Source organism: Lepisosteus platostomus, chromosome 11 (genome assembly GCF_059453375.1).
Source record: "Lepisosteus platostomus isolate fLepPlt1 chromosome 11, fLepPlt1.hap1, whole genome shotgun sequence".
NCBI classification, from domain to species: Eukaryota; Metazoa; Chordata; class Actinopteri; order Semionotiformes; family Lepisosteidae; genus Lepisosteus; species Lepisosteus platostomus.
In genome coordinates this window covers 14,831,820-14,844,702 of record NC_142621.1, presented here as the reverse complement: position 1 = coordinate 14,844,702, position 12,883 = coordinate 14,831,820, and the positions used below count along the sequence as shown (strand labels likewise).

Below are 12,883 nucleotides of genomic sequence, written 5' to 3'. Positions count from 1 at the left end.
ACATCCCGGACAGGATGCCAGTCCATCACAGGGCTGTCACACAAACACAGACACACTCACACCAGGATCAATTTTCCCAGAAGCCAAATAACCTACCAGTATGTTTTTGGACTGTGGGAGGAAACCAGAGCACCCAGAGAAAACCTCCAGGGATAGAGACAGTACATACAAACTCCACACAGATAGCATCCTATGTCCAGGAACCTGAACCCAGGGCCCAAGTGCTATGAGGCAACAAAGATAACCACTGGGCCACAATACCCCCCTTTTGAAATAAATACAGTAATTATCCTGTTGAATGAGAATGCGACTTTGTACCCTCCTGAGATCATTTTATTTTATCCAGCCTGTTGACACTTTAATGCTAACTTCTTGAAAGTGTTCTTCAAGGTTTTATAACCACTAGTCCACTACAGTACTGGTTCAGGACTATTGATATTAATGCCCCTGGATGATTTACCAGAGCAGCAGCTTAGTGTCTTTCACCAGCTGAAGCCTCCTAGATATTTCCTCCAAGAAAACCACTCATTATGAAGCACTGGTCAAGAAACGTCCTCTGCATTGTCTGTGTGATTTTGTTTAAATGAGCTTTTGGTAGTTTTCACGGTCATGTGTTTTCATGATTAGTTGCAGTTAGTTTACTCCCTTCTTTAGATCATCTGTCATAGATATTATTCAGCTATGCAAAATTGTATATTGTGCAGGGCCAGGAACTGACGCTCATACAGAAATCTATCATTGCTAGTAATTTAAAGAAGTACAGCAAGGGGGAAAATGACAAGTCAATTTTTGGGGGTGATGGTGTTTATTTTAATGTAATAAGACTTTCGAACTGCATGTATAAGTACAGGATTGAGAATTTTCTTCTTCCAAATCTGTAATCCACTATGGTTATGACCCTGTTTTGCTGTTTTGTTTTTTCCATACAGAATGAAGCTGCACCAGCTGTATGCCTGGCACCCTTGACCTCTCTGCGCAGCTGTAACAAAGAGATGCCCCTGCGTCCATGGGTGGGGAGACCCTTGTAATTGGCTTTGCTGACTGGCCACTTTCTGCCCGGCTGTCCTTCTCCACCCCTTCAAGAATGCCTCCTTAATCCAAATGTGCAGACTGCACTGCAGCGAGGAGTTCACACCACAGCCAGAGCACTTGATGAGATGGTGAGGAAGTGACCCTATTGTTTTCAGGGTCATATCTCCTTTCCTGCAAGACGAGGGAAGGCCTGTTTACTCACTTAAGGTCACTTATTTCCAAAACAAAGCTAATTTCTCATCCTGGTCTCTAATGGAGGGGAGATATTAAAATGGTGTAATATTACATCTACTGAATTATTTTCGACCCTGTAAGAAACGGCCGTAGTCATTTTGCGGCTAAGTAAACTGCAAGCATCAAAAGTGCATATCACTTAGAGGGACACTGCAGTCCCAATTTCTCAAACCTTGTGATACTCAGGAACTGTTTTGGAAACCAATTTTTCTTGGAAGTCTGAAACACAGATCTAATCAGCAAAAGCAAAATTATAAATAATGGCTAATGAAGCAGTGGAGACAGGAATCATCATGTTTTTTAATTAATCTCTTAATGCAACACAAATCTCTCAGCTACAAACTTTCTTTACCAGATTACATTTCATTTAACCAAGACTTTCTGCTTCAAACAACCTGTGATTGGACTTCTATAAGGAGGCAGAGGTCTGAAGAGCTAATTTGGTTACCAGCATAGTTATTCATTAACCAGACTCTTGTGAGAGCGTTTAGAATTACACTGCTCTTAACCTTTGCACAGGAAGACTCCATTTTCTTTGAAAAAAAAAAACACACCACTACAAAGTGAGAATAGGGAGAGAAACACTATTTTACTGGACAGAAGTGACCAGAGGCCCAGGATAAAGATTTGTGAGTTACTGCTGATGGTTCTTTAAAATACTAAAAGCAGCACTTGCTGTAACTGTGGTCATTTTTATATCGACTTAGTATGAGACACTTTGACACCTTGAATCTCTCAAATGTTGTACATTTTGAAGTTCATTCCTATCATATTCAGCCGATGTTTGTTCTTTTATTTATAAACTGTGTTCTCTTACGTGAAATAGTTTTAATTTAAATAATAAGGAATTATATAGGATATTTAATGTATACATTAACAAAATGTTTAAAAATAAATAGCACAGGAAGAACTTCTGGAGATCCATAGTTCAGACCTGCAGTTTTTCTACTTTTTTTGTTACCACAAGATGTAGTAACAGCTGTATTTTAAAATGAATACATTTAAAAAATCTAAATTATAGATTATAGTGTGCACGTGCATTACATTTGTGCTTACATACAGTTGATTTTCTTCCTGTATGTAACAAATATCAAGTTTCCATATGTAATTTTATGTTTCCAAATATTAATCTATAAATCTCTTTATGTTTGTTATCATAATATTCAGGATATTTAGGAGCTGCTGATTTAGCCATTTTCTTTGTTGTGTGTTAACGCAGTGAAATGTCCATAGTACAGACCTGAGGGAAATAAGGAAGTTGCCTGTTTTTGCTCTCTATTATTCCAATGTAAATAATGTACAGCTGTTTATATACAATTTCTTGAATACTTTGGCACTGTTGTCCTGTCAGCTAAACCATCATGAACCAGAGGACATATTTTAAAAGATTCTGTGTGAGATGGTTTTTTAAAAACTGGATATCTAATTATTAGTACATTGGGGTAGCAGTTAGCACTGTTACCTCCTAGATTTTTGAGACAGAGGTCCATTCTGGACTAGGGTGTCTTTTATTTGAAATTTGCATGTTCTCTCCAAGTTTGCACAGGTTTGTGCTGAGTGCCCTGGTCTCCTCCCGCTTTCCAAAGGCATGCTAGGTACTGTAGGTTACAGTAATTAGATTGTCTCTAGATTGTCCCTGTGTGCATGCACACTCTTCGATTGACTGGTGACATGCTGTCTGTGTTGTCATGACTCATACTAAGAAGAAATGGTTTTCTGATAATGGATGTACACTATATGTTATGTCTGACATAGGATATGGCTGCAAATTGGAAAATAATGGAAAGAAAGGTGCTCAGCTGTCCACTCCAGTGGCAAGGTCTGTAGGTTACTATCTCACAGTTTCTAATGTTTTGCCATGGACCTCTTTCCTTTAACAATGTTTTCCCTGACCCCTCCAGCGTCTAGGACACTCTGACAATATACTGTAATTTATGAGTCAGCCCCCTAATACTATACTTTACTACGCAGTCTGGCAACCCTGCTCTTCAATACTTGTCTTTCATAATGAATTAAATTTATAACTGAGGGGTGGGTGCAAACTGGTATCGCCTGAGGAATAATTCTTGTCTGTCTCTAGAGATTAATGGGACTGATCACTGTTACTAAAAACAAGATTAGCAGAAAGATTAGTACTGTACATTATACAATTACAGACAGCAAGGTGCCGTAGTGGCTAGAATTGCTGCCGCGCAGTGCTGGGGCCCCGAGTTCAATTCTGGAGCTGGGGTGCCATCTGCATGGAGTTTGTTGTCCCCGTGTTTACAAAGTGCTCCCTGTTTTCTCCTGGGTGCTCCAGTTTCCCCCCAAGGTCTAAAGACATACTGGTATGTTAATTGGCTTCTGGGAGAATTTCCCTTGGTGTTACTGTGTGCATGTCTGTGTGTGTGAGCCCTGCAGTGGACTGGTGTATCCCCCTGGGTATATCCCACCTTGAATCCTGTATTGGGTAAAGTGGTTAGAAAATGGAAGGATAAATTATACAATTACATCCCATAAAGGAAGGCACAGATTATGCCTTTAGGGAATGAAAATCTAACTTGTGTCCTATTTCTGCAGAGGCTTCTTCTTGTCTATGTATCACATTGCAATGCTGTTATTCACTGTTAGCTCAAGGAATTGCACAGCCCTGTGGCTGACTGGCGGGCTGTAACCTAAATTCTCATTTCTGGTAAGGTCAGTGACCCACTCTGCCTTTCCCCCCTTTTCCCTGTTGTCACCATAAATGATAGAAAGGAAAGGTTAATCATCCTGATTTGTGCTCTTTTAATAGATTTACTTTTGTTATTTTGTGCAATTACCCTATTGTGAAGAGACAATAGTTTGACTAGAGTGGGTGTTGCAGTCAGTTTTTAGTATTTGTTAAAAGCCCTGAAAGGATATTTTTCAACAGTTTAATTTGCTGTGGGAGTCATTCCAAACTAGGGCACGACCTTGTAAATTTGGCATTTTAAGAAGTCTCCCAAAACTTGTTCCCTACCACAGTTGCAAAACAATATGCTAAAACCAAGTCTACAGTGGAACAATAAAGAAGTATATTTGACAGTTGAAGCAATTCAGTAATGACTAGTGCTTTTATGTAGATTAAAAGAAACACTTCTGCATTTGTATTTTCCCTTTGTCAGATATTATGTCTGTAAAATTGCTGGCTGTTTTGTTTCATGAGATTCTGGTTTCATTTTGCATACTAATTGAATGTCTAGAAACACAGTAACCAGATCCCAGAGCAATGAAACTGGGACATGCGAGTTGCAGGGATAAACTTACTGAAAATTCTTGTTGCTTCCATGTGTTGAACTGCAGTTCCGCTCCTTTTCAAGCCTAGACTAACTGAAATATCAAGTAGTGGAGTTAAAATAAGGGAACTTACTTGTTTCTCCCCCCCATTTCCACCTAGGGCAAAATAATAATGGGTCAAAACTAGGCGAATGGGTGAATAATCTTGTGAATCAGGAATATCAATGTAAGGCAGCGTTAAGCTGAAAAGCAAATTAGACCCTATGCAGTGCATCTAAGATCCTTCAAAATGAGAACTAATCCAATAAACACGATCCGAAAGGTGAAATCCAAAATACTAGGCGATGGGTAAAGAATCCAGAGAGTCAAGGGAAAAAGAAGCACACAGTGAGAGAAATCTTAGCTAGCAGCAAGCTGATAAGCAAGGGACCCCCAATACCGAGCATGGCAATGTGGAACGTGGGGGTTTAATTAGTGGAGGATCGGGACATGATTTGAAAATGAGGTGATGAGGTGCAATTAGTGTGGACAGGAGGTGGTCGTAACAATCAAGTGTCCTAACAGAAAACTACTTCAGCTAGGTCACAAAATAAAAGCATGGAAAAATAAATTTGGGAGGAAAAAACATTAATGAGAATTTTGCATGAGTTGTAAGAGTGCTAAGAAATGAAATACAGCACATATCTTATTCCTTACTCATTCACTGTTGAAGGTCTAGCAATAATACAATCCCATCCATCTCAGTTCACTTCACATGGCGAGAACTGTGACTGATATGATGACAATATAAAATACTTATATTTGAATATTGCCATTTAGCCAGATTTCTTTTGACATGTAAATATGAAGCACTTTACAAGTGATTTCATATCAATCAAATCTACACAAAAAACAAGATTTACAGTGGTCTTCTTCATCTCCATTTGGTGCTTTGAACCAAATTTTTGAGCTGACATTGCCATTAAATGCGACCGAGAATACTCCAACCGGCGCGTCGCTCCGCCTGCCATCAGACCCTTCACCGTTAGTTCCAACGAATCCTTGTATCCAGCCGGCACAGCGAGGAGGTGGTAATAGGGTTTTGCCGGCTATTTACAGTGGTCTAACACACCAATTAGTATGGAATTTAAAACATTGTACAGCCACCTTAAGTAAAAAGTATAAGTATCATTACAAATCTCAGTGACATGTTTTGTTCTCCTATGCTGTGCTTCTGGTGAAGGAATCAGATATTAAATAATGTTTTTGTAGCTATTTGCAGAACTTTCATTTAATGAAATATGTTTTTTTAAAAAGGGCAGTACAGAGGCACACCTTTGAGGCCCTGGGTTCAGTTCCAGACCTGGGGTGCTATACTTGTGGAGTTTGCATGTTCTCCCTGTGTTTGTGTGGGTTTCCTCCAGGTGCTCTAGCTTTCTCCCACTGTCCAACAACAAAGTGTTACAGTAAGTGTTTCTGGGAAAACAGTCCCTGGTGTGAGTGTCTGTATGTTCCTTTGCGATGGGCTGGTATCCCATTTAGAGTGTACCCTGCCTTGAGCCCCTTGCTTGCAGAGACAGGCTCCAGCTCCCTTGTGACCCTGAATTGGATAAAGTGGTTAGAAAATGGATGGAAGTTTTCTTAAAAGGTGGCAGATCAGTACTTAGGAGTTCATGGGTTACATATATCCATGTGAAGGTACAGCAGAGCAGTTAATAGTGTTAATAGTTAATACTCTATAGTGATCCACCCACTGGTGTTGCTCTGTGAAATACTTTGTATTGTGACCTTCACTAGAGCCCAAGAAGGGGCCTCATAAAGGACGCTTTCTAAGAGGTCATTTTAAGGCCGTGTTGCAAACATAGCCATGGTCATTTGCCGTTAAACCTTTTCTGAAGTCACCACTGAATTAAAATGAAAAGCAGCAGAAAGAAAGAGAAACTCAGCACCTTTCAACAAAAGACCCCTTGTCTCCCACTACTGCTCACAGGCCCTGTTGTTGTGGTGTTTTTGTGTGTTCAGACAGGAAGAGATAAAGACAGCCCCTGGAGTATGTTTACAGCCAACAATACAGAATTCAATAGCAGGGCAAGGCTAGGGGAAGAGGTCTAATAACAGGCTTGCCCACTGAGAAAAATGGCCTCAGTGCCAAAAGGGGCTGTAAGCAAGATTTCCTTTAATGAAAAGATTGAAAACAACTTACATTGAATATTTACATCTTTCTATGAGGAATATGCACATGTGTTTATAAATAACATATGTATAATGTATAATAACACATATATAATAGAAATAATAAAAGTAATCAAAATGTATATACAGGCTTAGAATGTCTGTAAATTGTTGATAGAGCCACAGTAAGGTCAAGCACAATAGCCATTTATCAAGTGCAGATGTACTGTATACATTCAGGGTCCTGTAGTATGATGGCAGCTGATATACGGTACATTGCCTAAAAGATAATGCTTCCTGAGCAGTACAGGTGGTGAATCTGATGTTTTCACCACCTTTCATCCTTGAGGTTTGCAATTCATAGACCCTAAAAATGAATAGAATTACTTTTTAAAAATGAACACAGAAAAAAGAGTTAGCCAGCACTTCACTGAACAGAACAAATCAGAAATGAACAAGTCTCAAATGTTCTCCAGTCAGTCCCTTCAAATCGTTGTCTTAAAAGTAGGATACAAGCGGCCCTTATAAAGTATATTTATTTAGTTTATTTGTTTATGTTGTTACTTAAACCCAATGGATGTACAGTAAGAGGGAGAGACTATAACTTCAGGTACAATATTTTCTAATCCCGATTAATGTACATTAAATGTGTTCAATATGACCTTACCCACAAAATACTTTACTATAATATAATACTTTGGTATATATTCTCATCTGCATTTTTATAATTCCGCCAGGTATGTTTTTTATGGTTGTGCGAAAGAAAAAAAAAAGCAATTTCATTGTAGTTGTGCAAACAGCTGTGCTGTTTAGAAACTTGTTAAGCCTGCAATGATAATTCCATATCTCTGCCCTAGATATGCTGTGTTCCAGTTGGTATGGGATGGACGGAAGAATTAAACTGTCTTTCTTTCAGCAGGGCTCAGAGAAGCATGGGGACCTTAAACTGTACACTTGGTGTTGTTGTGTGTCTCTGGGGGACTGTTATTGCTGTATCACAGGCTGTCAGCTTGTGTGTTGGTATTGGTGAGGTAGGTGGAATTGCAAAGAGTAACTCGAATAAAACAATCACTGTATTTGACTTGGCTAAAACTACTTTAGTATTATTAGTTACCTGTAAAAACTGAACATGTAAGAAATATATCCATAACCCTTGTAATGACTATGAGGCCTCACTGAGCTCCGTCTCCTTCAGCTTTCTGGACTGCTAATGTAACACGTGCCATTCTGGGGAGCTACAGTATCTCGTGAGGTAGCTATTCTATCTGAAAGGAAATGAAATAATAATGCTATTTAAACTGATATTAATGGATCAAGGTTTAGTCATTAGTAACTGTGTGTGTATCTTATCAGCTCTGTGAGGTGAAATATATTCTTTAGTTGGTGCTGAGATTTTTTTTCTCCAGTTTGTTTTTTCTGAGTGCTGTTGTTTTGATAATGCAAAACCCGTGGGGCTTTAGTTGTTTCCTGTTTCTGCTGACATACTTTTAGCGTGAATATATTGACGGTGGTCTTGTCTCTCTTTATGTGTTCGATATTATTATTAACAATAATAATAATGTAAGCATTTTATTTGGTAAAACATGGTAAGCTGTTAAGAATTTAGAATGCATATAAATTAACATAAATGTATGAATCTCAGAATATTAAACAAATTCAGGTTCGGTCAGCATGCATACGTCTGCAATCTGCTGGATGTTTTGTACTGCTTTTATACAGTATGTTTCCTGATATTGGATGAATGCCATTTCTTTTCCAGGTATTACCTTATACATTAGCTCCATAAGCCCTCTAATAATTATCTGGGTTTTGTTGTTTTAAAGCTAAATAGTTTCACTAACAAAACTGATCTAAATAGATCTGGTGAATTTTGAGTATGTGTATGTTTTCCAGTCAGTTTGTGATTTTGTATGTTAAGAGTCCTCTTGGTTCTTAGCTTGTTCATGGGAAAAACAGAACACACAATAGTCTGTATGCTGTTCAAAAATAATCTTTAGCTTTGCATGACTGTTCCTATTAGCAGAGTTCTCATTTGAAATAAAAAAAACAAGACATCAATTTACTCATCTTCTTAAAAACAGATATTGAACTGCAGCCAGAAGAGGCTAACACAAATACCTCCAGAGATCTGGGACAATGTGACTGTTCTGGACTTATCAGGGAATTTCTTGGACCTAACTGAAACCAGAAACCAAAAGCAGCTGGAGAGGTTTCAGTCCTTGGTATTCCTCAACCTCACGGGCAACTACCTCCCTCTGCTGGAGAGAAAGACCTTCAACAGTCTACAAAACCTGCAAGTCCTTGATCTTAGCAGTTGCCACATCAAGCAAATAAAGGCTGGGGCTTTTCAAGGCTTCCCGAAACTGAAGAGCCTTCTGCTGAGGAACAACAAACTGTGGGGCTCTTTAACTACTGCCATCCAAGATCTGACAGTTTTGTCCTTTTTGGATCTCCATGGCAACAGGCTTGACAAACCACAGCCTTCATCTTTAGAGTGGCTGAAGGGAGTAGGAAATGTGATTTGGCCAAGTGGTTCAGATGACATGATTCTCAAACCAGAAAATAATTCAGAAGGTGGGTAATTTTTTTATTAGTTTTTATCAAACTAAATGGGTTTAGTTTGGGGCCTAAAGGGGCTTCTATTGGTGAAGAGAGAAATACAACATTTCTGCATTCTGGTTGTTTGTGAAAAGAAAAACAGACAAGCAAGGACTAGACTTTTTTGACTTTACCTTGTTACTTTTTAGAGAATGAAATACACCACACCACCTGGAGAAGTGGCCAGAGAAAACTATTGGAGGCAACCGTGGATAAATATAACACAACAGCTAACTTTAATAACAGTAAGACATCTGTTTCACAATTCAGTAGCACAGCTGTTTCCTTCACAACCATGATTTTAATAGATAAAGACAGAGGACTTTCTCAGCCACATTCCATTATACTTGTGTGCTTTCTCCACACTTTCTGCTATCAATGATTTACTAATGTGCAAATAATAAGACCAGCCTGACTTGAATCCTACAATTTTCCTCACTGCACTGCACAAATAATATATTTTTGCTGAATCCTGTTATAATGGTGATCTTCTTCTGTGCTGCCCATTCCAAACTTTGAGAGGTATTGTGGTATTCCACAACCAACTTACAGTATAATGCATCCAGATCTCCATTACATTTAGGTTTTTAAACTTAGTTCCAGTTTTCTGGGAAATTATAAGAAGTTACGAATGGTCACAAGCAACCATTTGGCCCATCTAATCTGTTTGATCATCAGTTGCCAATTGATCCAGGGATATCATCCAGCTCTTTCTTGAAGGAAACCTGGGTATGAGCTTCAACAACATGGCTGGGTAGCTTGGTCTACACTCCCACAACCCTTTGCCTCCTATTACTGGTTTTAAATGCATTTCCACATAGTTTCCGCTTGTACCCTCTAGTCTGTGTCTCAAAATTACGTTACCTCATTCTATAAAGTGTTTGATTACAGTACTTTAGATAAAGGAGCCATCTAAGTAAATCATTAAGAACAACTATTGTAATAATGAAAACAATTAGTCTCCACATATCCCTTGGAACCTCTGTTGCAATGAAGAGCAAACTAGATTTATAGCATGTTATGTCCACTGCCATCATACATTAATGCCGGGCAGAACAGGATGTGTGTGCTTCAGTGCTTCAGTTATTGAGGGTATGTGAAGTGAGACAGAGAAAATAGAAATGTGTCATACAGGTGCTGAAACCCTGAATGCACTTTTTATCCCTGCAGCATCAAAGGATGATGGGAAAAGTGGGAATTCCTGGCAGTACCTGATAGCGGTGCTGGTGACAGCAATCTCCCTCTCTGTGTTCATTGCACTGGTGGTCAAGTGCAAACTTTGCCACGACTACCTGGCCAGCTATCGGCACACCCTGCTGTCTGAGACGGACACGGCCAGCCGTTGCGACACCGAGAGTCTGGAGGCGGGCCTGCCCGGTGAGGGCCAGGCAGGCCGAGGGCCTCAGAGCTCCGCCTCGTGTGAGCTGGAGGATGACGATGGCTTCATTGAGGACAACTACATCCAGGCCAGTGAGAGGGAGAGGGCTGAGAGACAAGGAGAGGAGGAGGAGGAGGAGAACAGAGACGATGAAATTCAGTTTTCAATCACTTAAAGAGAAGACAGAGGAATTATGGGGAGGGTTGCTAGTCTGATCCAGATTACCGGGTCAAAGTGAAAACTCCTTCCTTTCATGGAGTACAAAAACAAAACACCAAAGTAATGTTTGGGTTTTTTTACAGCACCGGTATAAATCCATCTTTAAAATCATTTTCCACAGGCACTGATCGAAGGGGCAACTTGATCATTTGTCCTGTCTGTGCGGATCAATTTTGGATGCTTCTGTACCAGATGATGGGCAGAAGTTTCCTACATGTTTAGCTATGACAGATTACAGTTTTACAATCTGTAATAAATTGAACATTAATAATTAGCTGATTCAATAAATTTATAATAACAATATAATAATTAAGATTGTGGGCAGCAGTGGAGTATAAATTCAGAACTGATGTTGTAGAGTTTTCTTGATTTACTGTAGTTATTTTAATCAGCTTTATGGATTTATTTATTTTAAGCAGTTTTATGGACACCTCTTTTAGGGGTCCAGTCCTGGTCCTGGAGGGTCCAGGTCTCTTTAAAACAGCAGCACCTGGGGAGCTGTCCCACTCACCCAGTTAGACCAGTAACCATGTGGTTTCGCTTGTGACGAGCTGAACTGGAATACAAACATGTAGACACACCAAACCTCCAGGATCAGGACTGGCCAACCCTGTAAAAAACAAACATTGGCTCCTTTAAGAAAATTCTAAAGGAGACCAGAAGGCTATCTCATTGATGATTGCCTTTCATTTGACTGATTACACTGACAGTGAAGAAAAAGATTATTTGAATGACTCCTGTGTTGAAGCTTTGTAAACATGTGGAGCAAGCACTGTGAATACAAAAAAGTCACAAATTAACAGTTTTTAATTTAACATTTTGCAAATGTGTATATTTTAAGTTAAAGACAAAAACATATTTATACAGTATACGATTATTCTACAGTTTTAACACTCCTGGTATTAAAAACAAACACAGAGCACAGTATACTAAGTAGCAGAGGTTAAGTCCATGCAGAAAAGTAGAGAAAAATATATTTGTATTATTCTTTCTACTTTTCAGCATGGATTTAACCTCTGCTTGTTACTTTACAGCTCCCCGCACAATCCCTTTATAATATGCTGAATTGTGTTCAAGGGGCAGCATATCTATACAATACAATATACTGTACCTTTATTTAATATATTTACATATCGGAAAAAAAAGATTATTGTGTGATCAATGTATCAAAATGTTTTACCCATTCTGTATATATAATAATAAGAATAATTGCTTGTACTTATATAGCGTTTTTCTGGACACTCCACTCAAAGTGCTTTATAGGTATTGGGTTCTCTCCTCCACCAATACCAATGTGCAGCATCCACCTGGACGATGTGATGGCAGCCATAGTGCGCCAGAACGCTCACCACACATCAGCCATCAGTAGGGAGGACAGCAGAGTAATGTAGCCAATTCATAGATTGGGATTATTAGGAGGCCATGATTGGTAAGAGCCAATGGGAAATTTGGCCAGGACGCCAGGGTTACACCCCTACTCTTTTCGAGAAACGCCCTGGGATTTTTAATTACGACAGAGAGTCAGAACCTCGGTTTTACATCTCATCTGAAGGACGGCACCTGTTTACGGTATGGTGTCCCCATCACTATACTGGGGCATTAGGACCCACATGGACAGCAGGGTGAGCGTCCCATGCTGGCCCTACTAACACCCCTTCCAGCAGTAATCTTAGTTTTTCCCGGGAGGTCTCTCATCCAGGTACTGACCAGGCTCTCACCTGCTTAGCTTCAGTGGGTTGCCAGTTGTGAGTTGCAGAGTAATATGTAATTTATATTCCATATTAAAAGGAGTTTCAAATGGTTTTTACTGTGTTTCTACCATATGCTGTCAATTTTGTTGCTAAGAATACATACTGTGATATTGTGAGTCTGTTAAAAAAACATATTGCAAATCTACCCTGACTTTTACACAATTTAGCCTGATTTTCTATCTTTGTCACTGTAATTACAATTCATACTAAACTAATGTAGTCTCATTAAGGGTATGAAGTTCATATTAAAAATGGTAAATTGTTGTATGCTTGTAATCATTCC

The 12,883-nt window shown here is 39.2% G+C and overlaps 1 protein-coding gene across 4 annotated transcripts; it reads left to right on the top strand.

The window, feature by feature from the left end:
• Nucleotides 1-1,742: 1,742 nt before the first annotated feature.
• c11h1orf210 (chromosome 11 C1orf210 homolog) lies at nt 1,743-12,864 on the top strand. 4 transcript variants are annotated; one of them, XM_088598643.1, is made up of 6 exons: nt 1,754-1,895; nt 5,800-5,948; nt 7,574-7,685; nt 8,736-9,228; nt 9,402-9,497; nt 10,423-12,864. In XM_088598643.1, exons 3-6 carry the CDS (start codon nt 7,587-7,589, stop codon nt 10,803-10,805), a joined length of 1,071 nt encoding a protein of 356 aa, XP_088454769.1. In that variant the 5' UTR covers nt 1,754-1,895; nt 5,800-5,948; nt 7,574-7,586; the 3' UTR covers nt 10,806-12,864. The 4 variants fall into 4 exon arrangements, with proteins under 4 accessions (XP_088454767.1, XP_088454766.1, XP_088454769.1 ...); XM_088598642.1 differs by having other exon boundaries at nt 7,571-7,685; XM_088598641.1 differs by lacking the exon at nt 5,800-5,948 and having other exon boundaries at nt 1,743-1,895; nt 7,571-7,685.
• Nucleotides 12,865-12,883: the final 19 nt, after the last annotated feature.

What these genes read in the sequence shown, in the direction of transcription:
- c11h1orf210 (XM_088598641.1), top strand. Translation starts at nt 7,587, where the DNA reads ATGGGGACCTTAAACTGTACACTTGGTGTTGTTGTGTGTCTCTGGGGG. An exon ending in TGTGTGTTGGTATTGGTGAG is followed by an intron (nt 7,686 to 8,735) that starts GTAGGTGGAATT and finishes TCTTAAAAACAG; the next exon opens with ATATTGAACTGCAGCCAGAA. An exon ending in AACAGCTAACTTTAATAACA is followed by an intron (nt 9,498 to 10,422) that starts GTAAGACATCTG and finishes TTATCCCTGCAG; the next exon opens with CATCAAAGGATGATGGGAAA.